The 24,191-nt window shown below is 59.4% G+C and overlaps 1 protein-coding gene across 1 annotated transcript; it reads left to right on the plus strand.

Annotated features, from left to right (window-relative positions):
• Nucleotides 1–2,829: 2,829 nt before the first annotated feature.
• LOC119102486 (uncharacterized) lies at nucleotides 2,830–24,180 on the plus strand. Its single transcript, XM_037225856.1, has 2 exons — nucleotides 2,830–3,093; nucleotides 22,087–24,180. The coding sequence occupies exons 1-2, from the start codon at nucleotides 3,013–3,015 to the stop codon at nucleotides 23,476–23,478; spliced, it is 1,473 nt and encodes a 490-aa protein (XP_037081751.1). The 5' UTR covers nucleotides 2,830–3,012; the 3' UTR covers nucleotides 23,479–24,180.
• Nucleotides 24,181–24,191: the final 11 nt, after the last annotated feature.

Raw genomic sequence — 24,191 nt, forward strand, 5'->3', positions numbered from 1 at the left:
GGATGGGCTGTCGGCCCCCGGTGCGTTGGGCGACGGCACGCCTGGCCGCACTGCGCCATCGCAGCCGTCTGGGCTCGTCGCTCGGCCACACACCGGTCCTCTGGCGCCAGAGTGGCGCCCGCTCGCGCGTGCACGCTGCAGGCGGGCGGCGCACGCAGCTGCAGCTGGCTCGCCCCGGCGCGCCCCGCCGCGCCGGGCCGGGCCGGGCCGGGCCGGGCTGGTGGCTCGTGGACGTCCGCTCGTGCCGCCGAATGGCGTCCGCCTGTCGCACCGGGGTGACGGCGCTGACGTCGTCTCGGCTCGCTGCTAACAGGCTGGGCCCGAGATCGTGGATGTGGATGAGGCATGACGCCCAGTAAGTCGGCCCGTCCGGCCAGTAAGTCGTGATGATCCCCGCCATGGTGAGTGCGACGGCCCGCGGGTGGGGACGTGCGCGGGCCCTGTCTGGTCTGCGATGTGGCCGTGCGCGGGCCGGTCTGGTCTGCGATGTGACCGTGCGCGGGCCCGGTCTGGTCTGCGATGTGACCGCGGGCGGGCCCGGTCTGGTCTGCGATGTTCTGTCCACGGCCACCTGGTAGCGGTTCGCGCGGCAGCTGCCACTCCGTGACGGAGAGTGGAAGGTCGGCTGATGGTCATCACCAGTCGTGATGGTCGGCGGATGACCATCACCGGTCGTGCGTCGCCAGCTGACTGGCAGCAGCCAGCGGTCGGCGGAGCGGGCGTGCGGCGGCAGCCCGGTCGGCCCCCTCCGGATGGTCGGGACGCCGCAGCGCTCCTCAGCCGCGGATCCGAGGCAGCGCTGGTGCACAAGCGCCCCACCAGATGATAAGATCTGGGTGCGTTCGGCCAGTCACGGAAGTGGTGCGGCCGAACGTGACCCCTGCGGCCCCTGCAGCGTCGCAGAACGTCGGGCGGGTGGGCGGCCCATCCAAGCCAGCACGTATCAGAGCATGAAATCCAGGTAGATCACGCTTTACAGTCGTGTAGCTTCACGTGAGAGAGGATGCTCTATTTGCAGCAAGACTAACACGCTGAAATGGCGCAACAATGGTGAGCACGCTTATCAGATCGCTTTGATCCAATGCTCACTGAACCCCGTCGTTTCCAGCTCTCTGATCATCGTGTTCGGCACGAGACGGCGTGCTACCAACGATAGCTGCTAGAATGACCCAACTCTCTTGCCTAATTAATTCATATCACCTCACGCACCTAGCGCATGCAGCATTTCCAAACAGTCGTGCGCTTACGTCATCCCAGGCTCGGCAGCTGTTACGTCTCCTGAATTGGGGAGCGGAGATAAGCACTGACGAGGCATTGTTTGTTCCAACATTGCGTCACAGATGCGTGGGGGTGAGGAGCAGTCACCCAGGGGTGCACCGGGGTCAGTCCGCACTCATTTCGGATGCCGTTCGTGCGGACCAGCTGAATGCCTCTCCTTCGCCTCCGGGGTCACCGGCATAGAAGGCCGAGGACTCTGCCTCAGCGTGACAGTGGTGGTGCCGAGCCATGTAGCCCACCCACAAAGGACGCCAGCTGATCCGTAGGCTCACATCTGAGCTTCGAGCTTCCGTGGCGGTATTTCCGTGAGAAGCGTGCTGGGTTGATGGCACCTGTTGGAACTCCGACTCTCCCCACCAGCCGGCTGTGCTCTGCTCCAATCGGAGTGATCGGACGTCGAGACAGCAGCCGGACGGACGGACGCGTGACCAGAAGCGCCGCCTCCCCCGTCTTTTGGCGGCCCCCCCCGGGCGCCCGTCTCGTTACTTGACATCCCAGGCCATTACCGTCCGGATGCCGTCACGTTTATGCATACAATAACCCAGATCGTGGAACACTGGAACTTCATTAACCTACTCTCCGACGGGGCGCGCTGTGCTGGACGTGCAACCGCGGGCCGGCCGGCCGGCTGGTGATGCCGGCGAACGCGGGCGCGCACTCTCCGGCTGCGCTCCTGGCCAGGCGCTGCAGTCTTCGGAGGCGGCGCCAGGCCCGGCTAGGTTCGGACGCGTTCGTCTGATGACTTGAAGTGGCACAATGAGAGGATGGTCAGATAGGACGGTGTGCTTTGGCTGCAGTTTAGGATCTGTCTGCGGACTCTGCGGACGTGGTTTCACCCGCCAGCCTTTTATTTGGAGGGGGGGGGGGGGGAGGGGACGAGAGCTGTGATAGAAGTCGGACGGAGCTAGGGTCTGACGCGCAGAATGGTGGCTGTCCACTTCGCCGCGGACAGCTTTCTTTCTCTTCTCGTGATGCAAAACCCAGGCTGCAGCAGAGCTGGTGACTTTGATTTAACGTTTGAGAATGCAGGAAGAAGGTGATTTATGGCGTTGGTGGCAAAACATAATTGATTGATGCCAGCCTATTTGATTGGGAGTGTGAGCCGTCCATGTCGAACACATCCCCGGGGAATACAGGCGGTGAAATAACTTGGGAAGGAGGAGCCAGTTCACCGGCATTGGGCAACGAGACGCCTGGAGATGATGGTGACGTGCGAAGGCGCGCCACTAAACAAAAACGCGCCAAACAACCGTCTCTGGGTCCACCAACGTGGTAAGAACAGCAGCCATTCCCAGAGGCCGCCATGCACAAGCGTCTTTAAAACTGGTCGTAGTCGAAGCGCAGTCGCCGGCATGGTTACCCCTACCCTGATAAAAAGCCGGCTCGGCGGCTTGTGGATGTCCCCATATCTGGTGCGGCCCGGCGGCAGCGCGGCGGCGCCCGTCGTCATGGCAACGGCAGCCGGCGGCCGGTGGCGGCGGCATTCTTGGCCGGTCCGGTCGGGCGGCCGGGCGTCAGTGTGCTGTGGACCGTCGCGCCGGACCCGCCGCAGCCGCCGCCGCCACCGCGCCGTCGTCGCGTCACCCATGCCTCTGCCGCGCCGACGATCGCCGCCGACGGGCCGGAAACGGGTGCCGCAGCGACGACGGAGGCCGTACTGAGGTGACGCGGGAAACGGACAGGTCGTGAGCGAGCGCGGTGATCAGGTGACGCCAGCTGAGAGCGGGCGTTCCCATGGGAGGATTCAAGCTGTCGCAGCAGACACCGGCCAACATGACCCGAGCTAAAGGAGTACCTGTCGTCACCGAGGCCCATGTAAGTTCACGTTCGGGTCAGCTGACGGGAGCCGCGGGCTTTGTGAGACGCCTATGGAGCATGGACAACCGTTTGCGTGGACGACGCCGCTTAGCGGGCAGGAAGGCGCCCCTGCTATTTGCCACGGGGAGCATACATATGTTTGCCCCCCCCCCCCCCCAGGTTGCAGGCCCCTACCAGCATGTCGAGGGCACATTCCATTATACGCACAGGGGGCCACGGCTGACCGACACTGGACGATTCGTCAAATCAAGGGCCCCTAAAGCATACCGAGGACAATATTAGGGCTTTGGAGGCAGTGCACGGCTAACGCGGGCCTTCTTTGGTTGGCAGGGGGCCCTGATGATCCAAATGAGATCCCATTGAAGACACAAAAGTAACTCCCAAAATTCGTCACTCTTCACGCTTCTGTCCTTTTGGCCTGGTCCTGACTTTAACTCACATTTGATGTAAAGAAGGAGACTGCTGTAGTATATCAATGCTTCGATATGCTTTACTGTCCTAGCTAGCCTGGCACGGCCTCCTTTGTTGGGGTCGATGCGCCGAGCTCGACAGGACGCGCTGTGAGCGGGAGTCCTGTTTAAATGGCAGGCAATCGGCGGCAAACGCGACTCAGCCAGGCGTGTCTGAACGGTTTTGTCCCGCGGCGCCTGGCGACCTCCAAATTGGTCACGTCTGACTGCCCCCAAATAAACGCAGCTCAGATAATTGTACACGGCAACTGTTTGGCTGGCGTTCTGGTCGGCGGGCACGCATGCTGCCATTTAAATGAAACAGAATGAAAATAGACGCTGTTTGCGGAACTGATTTTAAGTGTGCGCCGTGGCACAATTTTAAATCTTCACTTTACATTCGATTTCTCTGGCAGAAGCCTTCGGGTGTCAAAGCGAGATGGATGCAACAAATCGATGCACCATTTACACACCTTTGTTACCATAGGCACTGGATTACTAGGGTAGAATCTGTCCCGGCAGCATTCCATCTTGTACAGGAGTTGTCTCGGTGTAGCCCCATCCGCGGTCCCTCGCTGAAGCGGTAGCAGTTCCGTAGTTCCGTACCCAGCAGACCACTGCCGCAAGTATGCACCCTGGTATTGCATCCAGGTCATTGTACCGAGTTATGCATGCTTGGCTTGTTAACAACTTGGACGATGTGGTTTGCAGTCGGAGCCTCGCCCTGTGTACATTGAGAAAGTCTCATCAAAGGAAGCGATGAAAAAATTCGGTAGCAATGTACGTTCAGAGGCTCCGTAGTGCCAGTGATGTGTTAGTGTTGAGAACAATGCATTCTGACGTAATACACAATAAGGGGATATTGCATGCATGGTAACTTGCAAATCATCTTATGATTATGGTATTTAAAGTTGGCATCCGCAGCAGGGCCGGTGAAAAGATAAGTGAATACAGCAAAAATTGCTAAAGCTATCCCCGCATCGTTCCCTATTTCGCAGATTTTAGCGCGATCCCGCCCTGGTGCGTCATTTGGAACATCTATACGCTGATCTGATGGTGGCAGTGCTTTTAGAGAGGCAGGCGATCTAGGCATTTTCCTTATGCGTCAGTTACCGGTGAACATTTGAAAACGCCTAAAATATGCGAAATGCGAGCCGTTTGTAACGGTCGCCAGCTACAGGTCGGCGTCCGGCGCCTTCGCAAGCATCGCCAAGAGGCAAGAAGCGCACGGCCAGACCGGCGCACTTCCCGGAGTGTTTCCAGTAGTACTGTAGTGTTTCCAGTAGTGCTGTAGTGTTTTATTCGAGGCGCGCCGGGGTTGGATTCTGATGCAGGAGCCGTCGGATCAGCGGGAAGGCGGTCCCGGGCGGGCGCCGGCCATTTTCAAATACGAGGAGCTTCAGCCGCCTGCGGTCTCGTTCCACCTCGGTGCGATCGCTCGACCCGGCGGATGCACGGAGGTGCAGTGAAGCCAGTGCACATACACCACAAATCAGCGGTGCTGGAGGCGATGCTAGCCGTCACCAGATGTAGCCCTGGTCTGTGTGCGCCCGCTCAAGGCCCGCTTGCCTGCCTGCGCCAGTGCAGGGCACTGTCAGGCGTCTGTCGGGCGCACAGAGTTGAACGGCGGTGGTGGGAAAGGCGCCGATCCAATATTCACGCATACTTGACGCTTTCCGCGCGCCGTGTGAACAGAATGGCGTTCGTTGTTCCGTGTGCGAAGGCGTTTCCCATGCTTCCCACCAGTCACGACGCAGGACAAACGCATGCGTGTGGCTGGAGTTCGCCATTCCCAGGATGCCCAAGATTGCCGAAATCCCGACCAAGATGAATAGCCCTTAACATCATTTCGTCAAAGGCAGCTATTCTCATAAGACATTTTAATGAGGCATGTTTTATGGGAACGGCCCGGTCTGAAACGGCGATCATTACACGCCGCAGACAAACTTGTCCGTACATGCCGTCGAAGTCGTGACCTCACCACAGAAGCACACAAAGACACCGTCTGGTTTATTGCAATTTTAGGCACGTTGAATAGACCCTATTCTTTAGCTCTGCAATGCACAGGTCTCAGCAACTCCAATGCCCATTTGCGGCGAAGGTTTCCTCAATTCTAAACATCAGGGCACTCATGAGTCTTCACATACACCATGCAGGGCTTCACAGCAGTCATCCAGCTGTTCCGAAGCCGGTCTTTGTCACTGGGGCTTTAAGACGCACTAAGTTGCCTTTCGCACCGGCTGGAAGGGCGGGCACCGCAAAGAATTGAGCCCCGTATCTCTCGTTGTGTACTACGACGCCCCTCCTGTTCAAAAGCAGCCGTCCACGCGTATGCCTTGCGCCCGTCGATTTTGGTCACGGTTTGGGCCCGCCTCGGAAAGTGAGGCGGTAATGGTGGACGCCAGCTCCACATCCTGTTCCCGGGAACGTGGGAACCCACAGCGAGCTGCCAGACTGGCGACGGTGTGGCAGCTCGCTGTGGGCGCAGTGGGCGGCGATACAGCGGACCGGCCCCCCTCTGCCGGGACCTGTCCCAGCGCTGCCATCACCCAGCCTTCCACGCGTCCGAAACCGTCCAGGACGGCTTTTCAACTCGAGGACGGCTTTTCAACTGACCATCTGCGGTGCAAGTGGGGGAGGGGCTGGGCGGTCGCGACGAGTAAACAAAGCCTTGACAGCGCCCAGAGGCGACGCCAGGGCAGCCTGCTGTCGGAACGTGCGCACGAGCCGCTCTGCTGACAACTTGTGCATGTGCCCGTGTGCCTGGCTGCGGCAGAGCCAAAACGCTGTGGCAGCGACATGTTGCAAGAAGCCATCTGCCCTGCCTTCCTGAGCTCGCCTATGACCGTTTCCTCGGTGCTGGAACGGTGGGCTGACGGGTCGTTTATCCCCCGGCGATCTGGCTGCTGAGCGCGCCTCTGACGCCGCCCCTGTGCCGGACTGGCCGTTCGGCAGTGCCGGCGAGCGCAGTGGGCGGCAGCGGCGGCCGGCGGCCAGTTCCGGGCACCTGCGGCCGGCCCGCGGCGCCCGCTGAGTCACGCGCCGCGCCAACCGTCCGGCCACTCCCAGCCGGCGCCGCCGTTAGCGCGGGCCTGCCCGGCCGCGCCCGGTCACTGGAGCCGGCGGAGGCGGCCGGGGCGGGCCCAGTGCTGCGCACGGCCGCCGCCGTCAGAGAGGGCGCGGCGCCGTCAGAGGCCGCGCAGCCATCAGAGGCCGTGCCGCCGTCAGAGGCCGCGCCGCCATCAGAGGCCGTGCCGCCGTCAGAGAGGCCGCGGCGCCGTCAGGTGCCGCGCCGCCACCACCGCTCGCCGGACGTCTGGAGCGGCAACGCCAACCAGGATCAGGTCCGCCGGACAGGGCTGGGTCGGGACCGGTTACACACGTCTAAGAGCGTCCGTTCAGGCGCTTTCGGCTTAGCGCTGTGTCTGAGTCACGCTGGGGCTGGGCGCTGCTGCCGTGAGGAGCAAGGCGCGCGCTGCTATCTGGGTCGGCACCGACCAACCTGCTATGCATTCATGCATTGTACACGTGTTTCCACTAGAGGCAGGTCGTGTAGCGTGAAGTAGGTCACGTCTTCGAACGACCCCTCCCATGCCGGGTCACCATGGACCAGACGCTCTCTTCCCGGGTCATCCTGGACTGACCACGCTCTTTCTAGGTCATCCTGGACCGACCCCTTTCATGCCGGGTCATCCTTGGACAGATCCCTTCCATGCCGGGACATGCTGGACTGACTTCGTCCATGCCGGGTCATCATGGACCGACCCCTTCCATGCCGGGTCATCCTGGACCGACCCCTTCCATGCCGGGACATCCTGGACTGACTTCGTCCATGCCGGGTCATCCTAGAGCAGCCATGTTCTTGGCGGGTCATCCTGGACCGGCTGCTATGCTAAACAGGTCACAGTCAGTGCACTGATGGCCGCCGGTCTCGGTGGCGTCATAAGGCCCACCACCCGATGCTCCGCCTCTACAATGTCGCTCGCGCGCGGCGGTGCTACAGGTAATGCGCCGGTGCACTGACGGCCAGAGGAACGGCACCGTTTTGCCAAAAAGAAAGCGTGACGGTGAGGTGGAATTTAGCAACGCGGTCATGGAGCCTGATGAGCGGATTCGGTAATGGTATCAGTGAAGGGTACTGGAAAGCGCAACCAGACCGCTCTCCATCCCCACCTGATGATGATGATCTCTTTCGGCACGACATGGCTACAGGACGAGTTTGGTTGTGCGGTCTCGTTGCAGATGTTACATGTCGGCCGTCAGCATGTTTACGCGGTGAAAATGCTTATCATTCCTGCCTTGTCCGGGCGTAGAACACATTTGCTGTACGGTGAGCATGAAAATGCGCTTCCGCCTGCGAGGACGAGCCTGCTGTTGTTGAATTTAATGTTGTGTCGGAGGCCTCGCTTTGAGCGGTCAGCTACGTCATACTTGAATTACAGCATTCAGTGTGCTTTTCTCTATGGAATGAATACTGTCATTGACACTCATCAAGACACCAGGTTAAGAAGCTCTCTGAAAGGCAGGAGACCTGCGGGTGTGCCTACTGTATGGAGCAGGTGCGCAGGGCGTCAGGAAGGCGTGAAAAACGCACGAACATGTCGAACAGGGCCCAGCACACAGCATGCGCTAGACAGTTTGTCCATTTTGTTCGATGCAAATAAATACATGATTAGATTTCCAGCTCCGAGGACTCGGATATCCATCCCGAAGGAACGGGAAGTCGGTCTGCTTATACCGCTTGATCGGGCCGGGTCAAGCAGCACATTGGCCACGGCCTGTTCTTCACATGGGTGTGGACCCAGCGGTGGCCTGACTGGCCCAACGCTGCTGAACACGCCGCCCGGGCGTCCGCTGAAGCCACGCCGCTGTAGCCGGACCCCAGGCGTGTCCAAGGCGCGTGGGACCAAGACGACGGGACGGTTTCGCCGTCGCTCTCGAAAAGTGAAAGGGCCGCGTTTTGGTTTTTCAAAAGGTCAAGTGGAGAAAAGGGTACCAGGTAATTGGAAGCCACGACTCGGTGTGTTTTATTCACTTTCTACCTTTCTCTGGTCTAGCATTTGCTCCGGATAATCCTAAATAAATGCGTCCTCTTTCACCATTACGCAGTTTCTTTTGCTACCACATGTCACTTCCGTGCAATGGAGCCATGGCCTCCGCTTCCCGTGTGCGGATACGCCGCCAGCATCATGTGAACCTTCCTGTCGTAAAAGCGCGCTGGCCCTGAGATTCGACACATGCCCTTGTGGCTCGGGCGGCCCCCGCTACACGCGTGATCGCTGCGCTCCGACGCGCAGTCATGGGTTCGGGCATCAGATCCACGACAGGCAGTCTGAGTAACCAGCGAGCCCGACCGAACCCCGCCTCGAAGCCGGCGAGTGTGTGCTCTTCATGTGAGCGGGTGTCTGGCGCGCTCCGACCCGAGCCGACGAGGGACGGCACTCGGCGGCGGGCGACGTGTCCAGTGCGGACGGGCGTGACGGTGCCAGCTGGCCGGCCGGCCGTCGGCGCCGCTCTTCACACCACACGCCGACGCTCGGACTGCGGCCTGTCGGCCTCCGTGACGGTCAAGCTCTGAATGCCAGACGACGGCCGGCAGTGGGCACCGCACAGTTTCTCCTCCCGCCGGCCGTACGACAGGGCCGAGCGTCTGGAGTGGACCGTGACCGCTCCAGCAGCGGTAGGGCAGCGCGGTCGAGCGGCAGCGGTGGGGTGCCAGCGGTAGGGCAACAGCGGTAGGGCAACAGCGGTAGGTCCAACCCACGCTATGTCCGTCGGTCGCACGACCGCCAAAGACCGAGCGAGGTAAATAACGCACACGCTCCTTCGCGGCATGCGTAATGGGTGGAATGGAGCTGCGTATCAAAATATAGCTCCACCTTCAGAAATGAAGCACTCAGAAGTGATGTAGCGTACGTGTATTATCAGTGTTGCTGGTTCCATTCCTTCTGAACCAATGAGGTGCATCTTGCGGTATTTGCATAAGCTCTGGTACAGTCCTGTCTTACGCCAAATGTCCCACGCTCTTCTTATCAGCCCCACGCGTCCGGTGGCATCCGCCGTGTGACAAGCGCTGCGCCAGATTATCCGACCGGGTCGACTGCGTGACACCAGCCGGACCAGCTCCGCTGCGTGATGCACGCGGTGGCGCGCCAGCTGCGCCGCTCTGGCTCGCGTTCCGTCGTCCAGCCTGGCGCGGGCTGCCGCAGTGGTCCAGCCCGTGCGTGCTGGCGTGTGCCGGCCTGGTCGCATCTGCCGTGCCGTTTCTATCGTGCTTCACCTGTCGCGCTCTGTCTGCCGTGTCACGGAGACATGCTGGGTCTGCGCCCCGCTCCATCTTGCCCGCGTCACGTCAGGTCACGTCCGCGGGGCGATCTGCTTGTCACGGATGTCATTGCCCCCGCCCCACCTGGTCACGTCCAGCGCCGTCTCGCCCAATTAGTAACGTCCATCGCCATCCCCGCTCCCCTTAGTCACGTCCATCGCCGCCCCCCCCCCCTACCTACGTCGATCGCCGTCCACCCACTAGTCAGTCCATCCGTCCCTCCCACACCTACGTCCATCGCGTCCCATCCCCTAGTCACGTTCAGTCCGTCCCTCCCACACCTACGTCCATCGCCGTCCCATCCACCTAGTCACTCCATCCCGTCCCTCCCACACCTACAGTCCTCGCCGTCCCATCCACCTAGTCACGTTCATCCCGTCCCTCCCACACCTAAGTCCATCGCCGTCCCATCCACCTAGTCCACGTCCCTCCCGTCCCTCCCACACCTACGTCCATCCGCCGGCTCCAATCCACCTAGTCACAGTTCATCCCGTCCCTCCCACACCTACGTCCATCGCCGTCCCATCCACCTAGTCACGTTCATCCCGTCCCTCCCACACCTACAGTCCATCGCCGTCCCATCCACCTAGTCACGTCCATGCCCGTCCCTCCCACACCTACGTCCCATCGCCGTCCCATCCACCTAGTCACGCTCATCCGATCCTCCACCCGTCCGATCGCCGTCCCCCCACCTAGTCACCTCATCCGTCCTCCCACACCTACGTCCCCCGTCCCACACCTAGTCACGCACATCCCCGTCCCTCCCCACACCTAGCGTCCATCGCCGTCCCATCCACCTAGTCACGTTCATCCCGTCCTCCCACACCTACGTCCATCGCCGTCCCACCCACCTAGTCACGCTCATCCCGTCCCTCCCACACCTACGTCCATCGCCGTCCCCCCCCACCTAGTCACCTCCATCGCCGTCCCGCCCGCATAGTCACGTCCATCGCCGTGCCTGTCGGCTCTGACACGTGACATTGTGCCTCTGTCAGTCAGGTCCCGTGACAGCCAGGGCTCCGTGTCGCTGACCGGACGCTGCCGCCGTCAAATATCAGTCAGAGTTTTGCCAGTCAGGCAAGGCCACTATTAGTAGTACGTTTTGAGGTTTTGGGACGTTGGACAACTTTCTTTCAAAATGTTAGGTGGGATGACATAAATTTGTGCTGTTCTCAAAGTGATGAACAAGTGTACCGAACATGCGACACAACCCAATCGCACTCAAATAAGAATCCTTCATTATTTTTGAAGAGCGTCGTCAATGATTAGTCAGTAACAGTACCTTTGGATCAAATCAACATTTTTGAATGCGAGGACAGTGTTGTTTAAGTTTCAGCTGAAGGGCGCAATATGCTTATAGCTGCATATAATAAAAAATTTAAGAAGTGAGCATACTGCACATGCACAGAACATAGAGCCTATTAGTTAGCACAGACTAAAAGCGCATTTACGAATGATGTCCATTTTTATCGTAAATTCTTAATTTCATTGATGTCAGACGTGGTCTGGAGATGGTCCGAACGGTTCGCATGTGCAGAAATTGCTGGAGTAAATTAGATGTCGATTGCAGTGACATGCTCTGCAGGAGACATGTCTGTGTTTAGCTTATGTTTAGGTGCATTACATCAGGAATTAGTTTGATCTCAACACAACAGGCATTTCTAGTCATTCAGCTTGGCTTAACTGGCAGGCAGTCAATGCATGTAAATTTGCATACCTTTTCTCAATTGGTGTTCCCACTTATTCTTTTGTTTCCACCAATAAAAAGTCTCAAAACTAAACTTGTTATCTTTTGTCGGGTTCCGTGTAGCTGACCTGACGCTTTATCGGTGCCGTGCCAGTCAGGTCTCATGCCGGTCGGGTTCCGTGTCCCTGCCCTGACACTGCTGCGTTCTGAGGCCGTCAGGTCCTGCCCCGGTCAGGTCCCTGTCACTGACCTGAGGCCGAGGAGCGGCGGTTTTGTAGCCGAAGAGCACGCACTCCTCGCTCTCCACGGAGGCGGGGCTGAATACCGGTTTGTGCCCGGCTGCACGTTTTGGCTGCATCGGTGGCGTTCGGCCGCGGTGCACCCCGCGGCGGCGCCGCCCAGTGGGGCCGAGTCGACGGGGCGTGGGCGGCCACTCGTGACTGGCCGAGGGTGGCCCTGCAGCCGGCGAAGGTCGCCCGTCTTCGGGACGCCGGACTGCACCGAACCGGACGGGCCGGTGGGGTGCGCCGCTGAGAGGCGGTCCGGCGCCCGGGCGCCGCTCGCCGCTGAGCGCCGCTCGCTGCATGGCCCAACTGGGGGATGAAGTACGAACAGCTGTCCCGCTGACGGGAAAAAGGAGAGGGCGGCAGCATGTCTGTAGAGTGCCCATGACGGGTGTCACCGTGGTGCCAACTTTCTTGGGAGTGAGCATGATTTTCACATTTTTCTTTTCACGACGTCCGTTTCGGCAGGCAAGCCAAACCAGCCGCTTTCAGGATGCCCGCCCATGCGTTTAAATCCAAGGTGATGGACTGGCGGGTCATGGTGAGGGAGGGAATGGGACACGCAGCAGCTACAGCGTGCTTTAATGTCCTGTCTGCCTATAGGAGCATTAGCGTCGATTGAGCCGCAAAAAAAAAACAGATGCGCGCCGAGAATTGGCGGGGAGGTTTGCCTGCAGCACTAACCAGGGTGCCTTTTCACGAGTTGTGCATTTGCTCGTTTGTCGATTGGTTAAGCAGTAGATTTGGTGAATAAGATCCAAAACTCGGATGTGTTTGTGCATTTCCTTCGAAGTCCTCGGCGTCTGTATGTTGTGCAGCAGGCCAGTGTACCTTCTGCGACAGGCCGGGAGCTCGCAAAGTACTACTCAAAAACAGGTTTTGGCTGACCGTGAACTCTGGCTTACTCGGCGCGATACATGGACGTCACGGGTCATCTACCGGCTCAATGTACGTGCTACTTCTGCTTAACCGCGCGTATCGGGTCGCCTTTGTCTGGCTGGCCGTTGCGGAGGGTCGGCCCCGTCCAGCCAGAGGTCGTGGGCGAAAGGTCTGCGTCAGAAGGACAGACCAGGTCGCTGAGGTCCGCGGCGGACGTCCTGCGCCACTTTGCGAACTTCTCGCACATTTCAGCGCTTAGCGCCACGTTTCTACTCCTGTTCCGGCCACAATTGCCGGGCCAGCCGGCAAGAGCCACGGCGGCTGCTGTCTGTGTGTCCGGCTCAGGCCGGCGCCGGTGAGTCCGGCTCCTCCGCCAGTGAGTCCGGCTCCTCCGCCAGTGAGTCCGGCTTCTCTGCCAGTGGGTCCGGCCCTGGCGCCAGTGAGTCCGGTCTCTCCGCCAATGAGATTGGCTCCTCCACCAATGAGTCCAGTTCCTCTACCACTGAGTCCGGCTCCGACGCCAGTGGTCGGCCGGCGCTCTGGCAGCCGTCTGATGAGCAGGACCCGGCAGGCCCAGCAGCGCCCAGCAGGAACCAGCAGGACCCAGCAGGATCCAGACGGACTCAGCAGGATCTAGCGTTCGCGACCAGCTGTGTCGGACTCTCCGATCCCGCGGACAGCCTCCAAACCAGGCCCAGAGTGTCTTCCGCTTAATGTTTTACTCTCTTCCTTCAAGGCGTGCGTTTCAAGTTGGCCGTCCAGATCCTATCAGCCGGGGCCACACCTCTTGCTTAAGCGCAGCGAAGGGCTTGACCCACATCGGGGCGTCCCGAGACACCGTCACCGCCAACCCTGCAGTGGTCAGCTGACAGGCACGTCTTTGGTTTTACCACCTCGGTGCGGTTGTGTTTAGGAGCTGTGCCTGCTGCCTATTCATTGGGTGCCGCAATCGATTTTTGGCTCCGGTCTCGGTCCTAGGACGCGACGGCCATGCGGCGACCTATATTTTACCGACTGTTTACCATGAGGCGTCTGGTGTTTGAGACAAAGCCAGTATACGATTTTACACAGCTGATAGTTCGCATTGTGAAGCAGTGGCCGCGGCCTCACACTTGATGACGTTTTGTAAATCGCCCCAGTTGCATTAGCGTTGAATGTACGACAGACTTGGAACTCAGGGCCACATCTAGCTGTGTACAATGCCTGTCTGAGGCGAGACTGTGGCCTCCGCTGGGGCTCGCCTGACTGTGCGTGCTATCTTTCTCTTTGTGCGTGCAGGCGTGGGATACATCGCTGGGTACTGCGCGGTTTCTGGCTGATGCAACCGGCCTAGGCGCAGCCCTCATGCGGCGTTCGTTACCGGACCCACCGACGACCTTTCCCTGGTCGGCGCCATTAGATGACTCACGACACCGACCCGAGAGGGGTGGCCGGTTTACGAGGGGTGGCGGTGGGGACGGTGCGTGCCGGGGTGAGCGGGTCACGGTCACGAGCGGCCGCCGCTGCACGAGCCTCTCACTCCACCCATGGCGGCCGGGGGTGGCGTGATGCGCACTGCCCGCCGCCAGCCGGGCTCAGCCCTCTGAACGGAAAGCTGAGGGTGCCCCCCCCCCCAGAATTTGGCGCGATCAGCAGCCTCAAGAGGCAGTGGTATGTAATCCTCTAACAGAAGAGCCCGCCTCTCGGAAAGTCAGAAGCATCATAGCGCTAGCCTCCGATATCTGAGCAAACCAGTGTACCTGTTCAGCAAAATTATCGTTAATGGGTCCACCGACTATGGGCTTCTCCGAGATCTCATCGGCCATCTGGTCCTACATCCACTCACCAGTTGGAACCAGTGAATGTGTGGCTGTGTTGAAGTCCTGCTGGGTATTTGTGTCAGCTGACCCCCGTTTTGCAATGCCTTGGTGCAGAGAAAACGCCGATGCAACGCGTCTTCACAAATGGTCGTGAACGTAGACGATACGCCGCGAGGCAAAGGTAAAGGCGAGGGCACAATAGGCAAAGGCACGCCGAAACTACAACCCAGACCCCATGGGATGTCTTTGGCCAGCTGTGCGCCGCCGCCGATCAGATAGCCAGCTGTGTGTCAGTTCGGCAGGAAGGTCATGCACCTGCTGCTTGCGTCTGCGCGTGACGTTTGCCACCAGCTCCAGCGCCGACTTTCGGCGCTGGCAGGCGGCCGCCGGCAGGCAGCTGCCGCTGGCGCGCAGCTCGGCTGCGACGCCATGGTGCGGTGCCGAGCGCGGCCGCCACCGTGCGGCTTGTTTTTCCTCTCGGCGCACCATTCTGTCCGGCTGGGAGCACGGGCCGTTATGCGGCGCCGGTCGGGCTGGGGTCGCCCATGACCGGTCTGCGGCACAAAGCGAGTCCGACGGCCCGTTCTCCGTTGTCTCGCCGACGCCCGCGTCCTGTCCCGCGCTCTGCGACTGACTGACTGACTGGGGCACGTGGTGTTGGCTGCGTAATACAGCCACCGTCCGCCTGGCCGGTAACACTCTGGAGGGGCAAGAGGATGGACACACACAGCGGTCGGTTGTGCTTAACAACAGCTGGAGCGTTTATTGGCGTTGGAACCTGTTGCAATATACCGAATACCTCATGCAGCTATCTGGGTGTTCTGGAGCGGCCGGCTGGCAGGAGAGGCTGCCCCAGCCGAACCTTGGTCTCGCGCCTCTCGGAGCACCGTCCTGGCGGCGCTGGTGGCGCGTGACATCCCAGCTGGCGGGACAATGACTCGGCAGGCGCCGCACGCCGACCCCTGCGCCGGTCCCACCGATGACGTCACGTCACCGCGAGCCTGACCGATCCATGGCTGGCCAGAGCCGGCCACTCCCAGCCGGTAGTCGCCGGTCTGTGTGGCTGACCGAGCAGCCGGCTTACCCCATTTTCGGGGGAACTGGGTCGGCCAGTGGGACCATGGCCAGTGACCGGCGTGAGCAGCCGCCACAGGTGACGCCACGTTTTGCAGGCGTCGCTCGCCCAGCTGCACTGGCTCGGGCGCCACCGCCGGCGCCAGAGACAAAGAGCTCACCGGAGACGCGGGAATGTGTCCTCCGGCGCCGGCTGCTGCACGAAGGCAGCGCTGGTGCTGCTCTCCGGGAGCGGGACGGGTCCAAGCCTTTCGCTCAAACTTTGACCTATTAATCAGCGCAGTTGCAGGCAAGTGAGCCAATAGTGCACGCGAATTGCGTCAGCGTGGCTCTCACGACCCTGACGCAGCGCCGCCGTGGCGTCAGCTGTCCCACGTCTCGCAAGCTCCATTAGAGACACTTGTTACGTGCTTTTGTTTCTCACTGAATGACAGCGGCAAAAGCAAGCTTACCAGGAAAGGTTGAGAAAAGATTATATATCTGGGAGCCGCAAACGACAGAAGTGGGTACCGTAAGTTTTATGCAAAAGCATCTCCCAATCTGTCCTTCCATTTGTCTAGTCGTTTAGACTTACGTCTCTAGGCAGATGAACCGCCTGAAATCTGACTTGTGAATGTGTAAATACATGTTTGGGAGCAAACAAGATCCTTGCAAAACACGTGCTGGACGGAAGCCCCGCTTTAAACCCTGGTCGGTGTATCACCGAGGTGACCAGCACTCCTCTACCGCCGCGCCCTCGGCCGTTCAGCTGACCGAGGCGGCCAGCGCCGCTGCCGATGTGGCCGGGCGGCTACCGGGTGAGGCGCCGCTGCAGCGGGCACGTGCCAGGCCGCCGGCGCTGCCCAGACTGAGACGGCACCGTTCGGCCGAGGGCAGGGGGCGTGGGGCCGCCGCGTGACCCACTGACCCGCGCAGCTTTCGCCGCTCACGTCTGGCCAGCGCGCCGGCCGGCCGACCACCGACTCGGAGATACCCCAGGAGATGCCGGACACCCGACCCAGGAACGCCGCTAGAAACGTCGGGACTCGTGGCGAAAGTACAATGTGTGCGTCATCGCTGTTGTTCCCGATAACTCCCTATTCACACTTGAGACACACGGGCTGAGGAACATGACAACCTCTCTGCGCGTTTCTGTTCGTAGTCGTCAGGCGTCAGTACCGGCCTCTGGAACGATTCCGTACCGCGGGCGATCGTCGCTGAAACGAATATACGATGTGTCCAAAAATGACGGGACTTTCCCTTCGATCCGGCCTCAGAGTGTTGCGTATTGCCCTCGATATGTCGTGCGGTATTTCAATGAGGCACTGGCGACACGCGTGCCGGCGTCCGGGGCGTCTCCGGTGGCCGGAGGCCGATCTGGCCGCCACCCGGCAACGGCACACCGCCGCCGCTCCAGCGCGTCGTGGAACGGCCGCTCTCTAGCGGGCCGCGGCTGTTGTGTGGCGGCCGGCCACGCGCCGCCTACCGCTCGGAACAGACGAGAGGCGCACGGCGGCGCGGCAGCGACCCGTGCCGTTGCTGTCAGCGCCCCCTCCCCCTGCCGGGTGCCGACCGTTGCCGGCCGCCGACAGGTGGGCCGGCGGACTCCGGAGCCGGTTTCGGCCGCGCTCTCCGCGATGGGGTACTGGTGAACTGGCCGCCGGCGGTGGCGGCGGCGGCGGCGGCGGCGGCGGCGGGAGCGGGCTGCAGCCGCTGCCGGCAGTCGGTCAGGCTGGAGGCGGGCGCCGGGGCAGACCCGCCGCCGAGAGCGGGTCAGGCTGAAGGCGGGCGCCGGGGTGGACCCGCCGCCGGGAGCGGGTCAGGCTGGAGGCGGGAGCGGAGTTGACCCGCACGCCTCCAGCGGCTGCCAGGTGGCGCAACTCTAAACGACGCCGACGTTAATGGACGTTATTCTGGCGCGATCGATCACCGAACAATTTGGACGGCGTCTTTACAAGAGAGGCGGCGAGACCGGTAAGGCCAGCGCTGCCACTTCGCGTGTTCGGTTTTGAAACATCGGTCTTACGCAGAATCAGAATGCCAATGAGTGCCTTTTCTACCGACAAGCAATCTATCATGGGCTGCCCCTCTCAGTGACCTCGGGGGCACGAGCCTGACCACCACCGCAATGACCTCTGGCCTGTACCGCCACGGAGGACAGCTGCAGGTCATTTCAGTAATTATCGGTGTAACACACTAACCTGTGCGGCGTTCCAGGCGCGGCTACAGCCGTGTCCCCAACAATGGGCCCCAGCAGCGCTCCACAGCGTAGCCCCACGGCATGGAGTGGAAGCGATGATTCAGCAGGTCACATGCAAATGCACCCCAAATGGCCAGAAGACGTGCCGCTGCAATCATATTTTGCCGTCCGAGGGCCACCGGCTTAGATCTGCGTCGGGGTCGTCTCGTGCGTTCTAACACCCAAACCCAGGTAGCTCGTTTAGGAAAATAAAGCTACGAAGTGCATCTAGGAGTGGAGACTGTGGCGCAAGAAGTTGTGAACGGCGACAGCATCTTCGTTCAACACGCGCTCGGGCGGGGATGGGGACTTTGAGCACCGACAATTCTGTTCCAAAATAACTTCTGAACGGTGCAGCACATTCGCGCTACACTTTGCATGGCCGTAGTCAATGGAATAGCCGGTATTTAGGCATCAAAAAAATGATGCACCTTGTAAGGTCCCTGACCTACGGCAGGCGAAGGTCAATCAGTGGCTGTAAGCGAAGTTGATTCCCAGGGAATTGTTCAATCTGATACGACAGTGGAGTATGAGACTAAGTCATACATGTTTGGGACGGTTTCTTTGCAAAATAGACGATTGAAGTTAGGCTGCGGCTACTTTCGTTGACATTAGATAAGATATGAAAGTCAGGTCGATGTCAAGATCAAGTTGATTTTTACTGGAAACATTGCTCTTTACAGCAGGATTCGACGCTCATTTCGAATTCCTCGATCACAGAAAACTTACTAAATGCATATCTGACGTTAATAAGAGGTCCAGAATTTCGTCACAGGTCATGAGACCTAGGTCACTGACCTAGGATGACGCAACCTTTTATTCTTTGGACCATACCGCCTAGCGTATTCTTTGGGGCTTATTTGATTTAAAAAAAAACAATCTCGCAGGTTTTTGTCACCGTAACTTTCATAAAGTCATGTAATTCACTGGTCTGAAACAAACATCGCTTGATCTTTGGTTAGTATACGTATCTATGTTAAAGATGGTTGCGTGAGGAAGTCCGGGAAACTTCTACACCGACCAGGAGTTTGACCTTGTTTGACTACTTTGATCGGAATGTTATGATCTAGCATCCTCAAGTTTTGTGATTTCACATACGGACCCATCGGTCCTGTGATTTGAGTGATTTCAACTCTCTCCTGATCTAGATCACATCTGATCTGGTCTTGACCTTTTTATCTAGATTCTAGGCCTTTTTAGATCTCAAAGGTCAAATTAACCGCACCCAAGGGTCGTTTGCAACCACCCGGACGCATGTTAAGCAACACCTTACGTGTGATGTTCAAGCGCATTTGCTTGCATCGTTTCATTATCTATTCCTGATTGTCTCTACGTGAGTATATCCGTGAACTGAGATCGTTTTATAGAAAACTGTAGCCTTCAATAAGCCGACGATTTTGGCCCCACTCCCTAACCCATATGATGTCCGCTTCTTGGAGCCCGTCTACAGCAGGCTGTGATGGCATGGCAATTTTCTTCAAAAGCGAACACTTAACACCATGTCCATGATGTTGCGTTTTGCATCCCGCCGCGTATTTCATCGAATATCTTTATGAATGCTGCTGCTGCCTGGTTGGCCGCGCCTGCTGCGTCAGCGGAGGCAGCGCGCCCTTGTCACCGACTCCGTGTCCCCGACACCGGCTCCGTGCCATCAGCACCGGCTCCGTTCCCTTGACACCTGCTCCATGCCCTTGACACCGGCGCCGTGCCTTTGACGCTGACCCCGTGCTCTTGACACTGGTTCCATGCCCTTGACACTGGCCCCGTGCCCTTGACACCGGCTCCATGTCCTCGACACCGGATCCGTCCCCTTGACACCGGCTACATGCCGTTGACACTAGCTCCGTGCCCTTGACACCGGCTCCATGCCCCTGACACCGGCTCCGTGTCCAGCAACCAGGGCCCTGCCGAGCCGGATACCTGCTCCCTATGGCCTGCCGGCAATGGGCATCATGATGGGCAGCGCTGATTCGGCGGCACGGCCGGCCGGTGTCCCGTTACCGCCGGTCGGCCCCGGCCAGTCAGGGGGCCAACTGGCCCATTGGGTAACGCGCCCGCCAGTGTTCTTCGCTATTGGATGAAACTGATAACGTTGTCTGAAGTTCAACAAGGGTCTCACGGCATTAATCAAGTACTTAAGCCTAGCTTGATGCACAGAAGTAGGGAATTATAGCTAGTACGTACAATTATTTGATGCACTACTCTACTGGCTGAACAATGCATTATCAGTCACGGTTATCAATCGAGTAAAAGACCCACACAAAGGCGGCGCTAACACCTTACCTCGCACTTTCTCCGTGACTCCAAACATCAAGAAGCTGAAAATCAAGCATGGTACTTAATGCTACGGTGCCCGATGACCGCCAGCAATCCACGGGAAATTGGGAGTCCTGATCACCAATCTGGAGAGCGGGGCATGGCCGAAGCCGGTGATGCGTTGTTAAATCCCAGCATTTAGCACTCTCCTGCTCGTGGATTTAGGAGGAAAAGGTAACACTTCCAAGTCACAAGAAAAGAAGTCTTTCCCGTGATGTATGATATACGCAGAACATTGGGAGTAAATTCAAGAGGTGTGTACTTCTGGAATGGCCATCGTACAGTGATTAAGCCTACGCTTTCTACCGCCTTTCGCTAGTTATTTCTAGACTAGTAGCGCTCCATAAAAACTCATTCGGATTGCAGAGCGCTCTTCCGAGCCCGCACGGACAGCACTTTACGACGACCGGAGGCCACCTCCCAGTGGATCGCGAACGCTGTCTGACACCCGCCCGGTGTTTACTGGCTTCGCAGAACCATTCCAGCAGAACGCGACGCGCCGTTGTCCCACTTAGTCTGCAGCGGGGCGGCCGCCGGCCGGTTGTGCCCGGGTGTAGGCCCGTGGCGGTTGCCCGGTCGGCTGTGGAGCCGCGCCGTGCCGTGCGGCTGCTAACCCGGCCGCACGGCTCCTGGGGGGCGCCATCTTTGCTCCGCCGCGTGAGCACTGGTCGGCCCCTTTTCGGTGCAGGGAGATTAATGAAACGGTGCCTCTCGGTGCGGAGGCCTGCATTGAGCCTTCCCGAGATGGACAGCGAACAAACTTTAGCAGGGCGATGCGAGCTCCACAAAGCTAGGCAAACTCGAAACCACTACAGTTTGACAGCACACGATGCCCTGGCGGCGCCTGTGGACGGAGTGCTCAGCAAATGCATCGTGTTGATGAACATATAAAATGCATGGAGGAAGTACTCGTCAAACGCATGAGGCGTTGACAACCGGCAGGTAGAACTAACACTTGGCTGACCCAATGCGTAGGGCGACCTGCGCGCATTTCTCGTTTTCATACTTGAAGCTCACCTTCGCAGGTGCCTGATGTTGTAAAACAAATCCGATTCGCCGCATGACGTCAGAGACATGGGTTAGTTTGGTCGGTGACGTCACGATTTTGTATGATAATCCCTCTGATCCGCTTACAATCCTTCTGAAAACACGGCTACGCTGACTAAGCCCTCCAAGCAAAGCGCGCGACCGGCCAGAGCTCCGTGGGGAAGGCTTCGCCCCATTGCTGGAGACATGCAGTGGGTCGGGGTTCATGTGCACGTGTCGCGCGAGTCTTGTTACGTCGTCCAGTAGTTTATCAACAACAGGGTCATGTAATGGTAGCCGGACCGAGCCCAGTCAGAAGCTTATCCACTATGTTCATGGCAGCATGATTTCGCGGTGCAAGAGCTTTTAGTCCGTTGCTAAATGCAATTACCCTCCCCGTAGTGTCTAAACAACTGATCCCCCACATTATTGTTTTCACGACTGACTTCCTTTTACAACGAAAGTCAGCTTTTGTTCCGCGCTCGGCAAGATTCTTCGCCTCAATCGCGCAGGTTTTAATGCGCCTCCCGGCATACAAAGTGCGGTTGTTCTTGCGACCAGTCAAGCCATGTCAAGTAAATCAGGAGCCGTTCCAATAGGAGGCTTAGCGCTTGGTTCCCGCCACAGGACATGGCAAGAAAGTAAATAAAACACTGCCCGGAAAAGCAACACTGATACCAATAGTAAGCACTCAGTTAAGTAAAAACACAATGACACGGGTCAGCCACGTCAACCACCACGGGCTCTGTCTTCTGACGCACCTGACATTAGCGCCACAACTTGAGGTTTGTCGTAATTTCACTAAACATGTTAACCTTGGCCCCACTGTTGGACCGTTACAGCCGTATCTTTGCTGACGGTGTCGTAAGCCGGCCGGCGGTCCGGCGCTCATGGCGTCACGGCAGTCCATTAAAGCTCCGTCCCCTTCCGCAGGCGGCGGAAGAGGCGGCGGGCGCGGACGGCGCGCAGCTGCAGCGCGCGCTCAAGCGCACGCGCCAGCACCTGCAGCTGCAAGAGACGCGCAGCCGACAGCTGGTGAGCGCCTGCGCCGCCAAACTGCGCGAGAAGCAAGCCGAGGCGGACCGGCTGGCAGCGCAGAAGGACAGACAGCTCCAGCGCATCCTGCAGCAGCTGGCCGTGCTGCAGAGCAAGCTGAAGCGCGAGCAGAAGCTCATCTGGCAGGAGATGGCGGAGCGCGATCAGCTGACGCAGCAGCAGGCTCGCGAGCTGGAGCGGCTGCGGCGCGCCAACCGGCGTCTGCTCGGCAAGGTGACGCGACTGTCGGCGCCGTGCGCCCGCTGCGGCACCAAACCCGACAGCGGCATCAGCGACTGCGACGAGGCCGACGATGGCGCGGCGCCCAAGGTGGCCAAGGTGGTCGGAGACGGGTCGCCCGACTCGGCGCTGGCCTCGTCCACCGGCGAAAGCAGCGACACCGCCAGTCCGCCCACCGCCGAGCGCGGCATCATGAAGAGCTCGCGCGAGACGCGCAAGGCCACACAGAAGACGGTCACTTTCTCGCTGCATGATAAGGAAAACAAGGAGATGCAGCGCAAGCCCAAGCGGCCGCCGCTGCCGATCAAGCCACGCCTCATCTTGCCACCCAGCACCCACGGCGATGGCAGCGCAAGCGGCAAACCTTCCATCGTGGACACCATCAGCCAGCTGCTGGGCGCGGACTTGGAGGCGGCCGGGGGGCGCCGGCCGCCGCCGCACATGCTCTCCGTCATCCCCGAGGATCTGGAGACATCGCGCGAGGAGCCAGCCGCGCGTCTGCACGCGGCCGGAGGTGCCGCAGGGCCCACCGGACAGAGTGCAGCGACGCAAAAGGCCGCAGATACCGCGCCCGGTGGCGACACAGACGATGAGGAGGAGCAGCAACAGAAGCCGCGCAACGCCCCCCGCTCACGATCAAACATCAACCTGATCATGAGCGAGCGCGAGGGCGTCAAGATCAAAGACAATTTCGAGGAGTTCAAATTCGACGACGACCTGACGGGCAGCGCGTGCTCAGACACTGCCAGCGAGCGCAGCGCCGACAACGGCAGAGACCAGCAGAACAGCTTCGACCGGCGGGCGGGAGATGGCGCAGAGTCCGTGTCGCCGGACCAACGACCACCGCCTGCCAATTACGATAAGTTTTTGGAGCAGTCTGGCCTGAGTCAGAAGTCAATACGTACTCCGAAGCGCCTGTTTACTAACCACCGCTCGATGCTGAAGCCGAGCGACGTCAAGTATCGGCACCGCTCGAAGATGTCTTTCGAGGGATTCACCATCGAGGACATCTCGCCGACGAGCGTGCGGTACTACTCGGAGGAGTTATAGCCGCCGTGTTGGCGCTGCCGTGCCGTGTATTCGTAACAAACTCTGGGAACAGCTTCCGGGTCGGTGGACGTCCCGCCCTGTCCCGTGCGGTGATCACCGAATTCGTGATAATGAACGAGCCGTGGAGCGCTTATTATCGCCGCTAGCTCGAGCGGATGGCGCGGTTTCTGTGGCGGAGTGTTACCCACCAGTGCGCACAGTCTGCGTGGCGAGGATCGCGCCAACCACCGCCAGTGGTACGGCCGTGCATCCGCCGCCAGCGACAGCGAGGCCGACGGCCGGCCGCCAGCTCCGCCTCTCCAGCAGAGGTCGATGTCTGGACGGCGCCGCCCGGGCGCCTCCCTGCAGGGTTCGACAGTGCCCACCCGTACAACAGCCGCCGGCTAGCCTTAGACTTATGCTGGCCGCCGCACTCGAGATCGCCCGGCGTCCGTTACCGTAGTCAATGCAAGGAAATAGACGCGTGTACATGGGATGGTGTGTTTGCTCACGCGCCCACCGAAAAAGGTGGCGCAGAGAGGTGAGGTAATCGCGCGTCCGCGTGCCGCGGAGGAACACAGCCGCGTCAGACATGGTCCGTCTACGGTGGATCAGTTGACCATCGAAAGATACATACCACTGACTCATATATTATGTCGCATAAATGTAATGAATCACGTCACAAAATACAAGGTATGCATTTCCGATACATTACAGCACGGATATGGTCCCCT

The sequence above is a fragment of the Pollicipes pollicipes genome, unplaced genomic scaffold (genome assembly GCF_011947565.3).
Source record: "Pollicipes pollicipes isolate AB1234 unplaced genomic scaffold, Ppol_2.1 Scaffold_5724;HRSCAF=6776_pilon_pilon_pilon, whole genome shotgun sequence".
NCBI classification, from domain to species: Eukaryota; Metazoa; Arthropoda; class Thecostraca; order Pollicipedomorpha; family Pollicipedidae; genus Pollicipes; species Pollicipes pollicipes.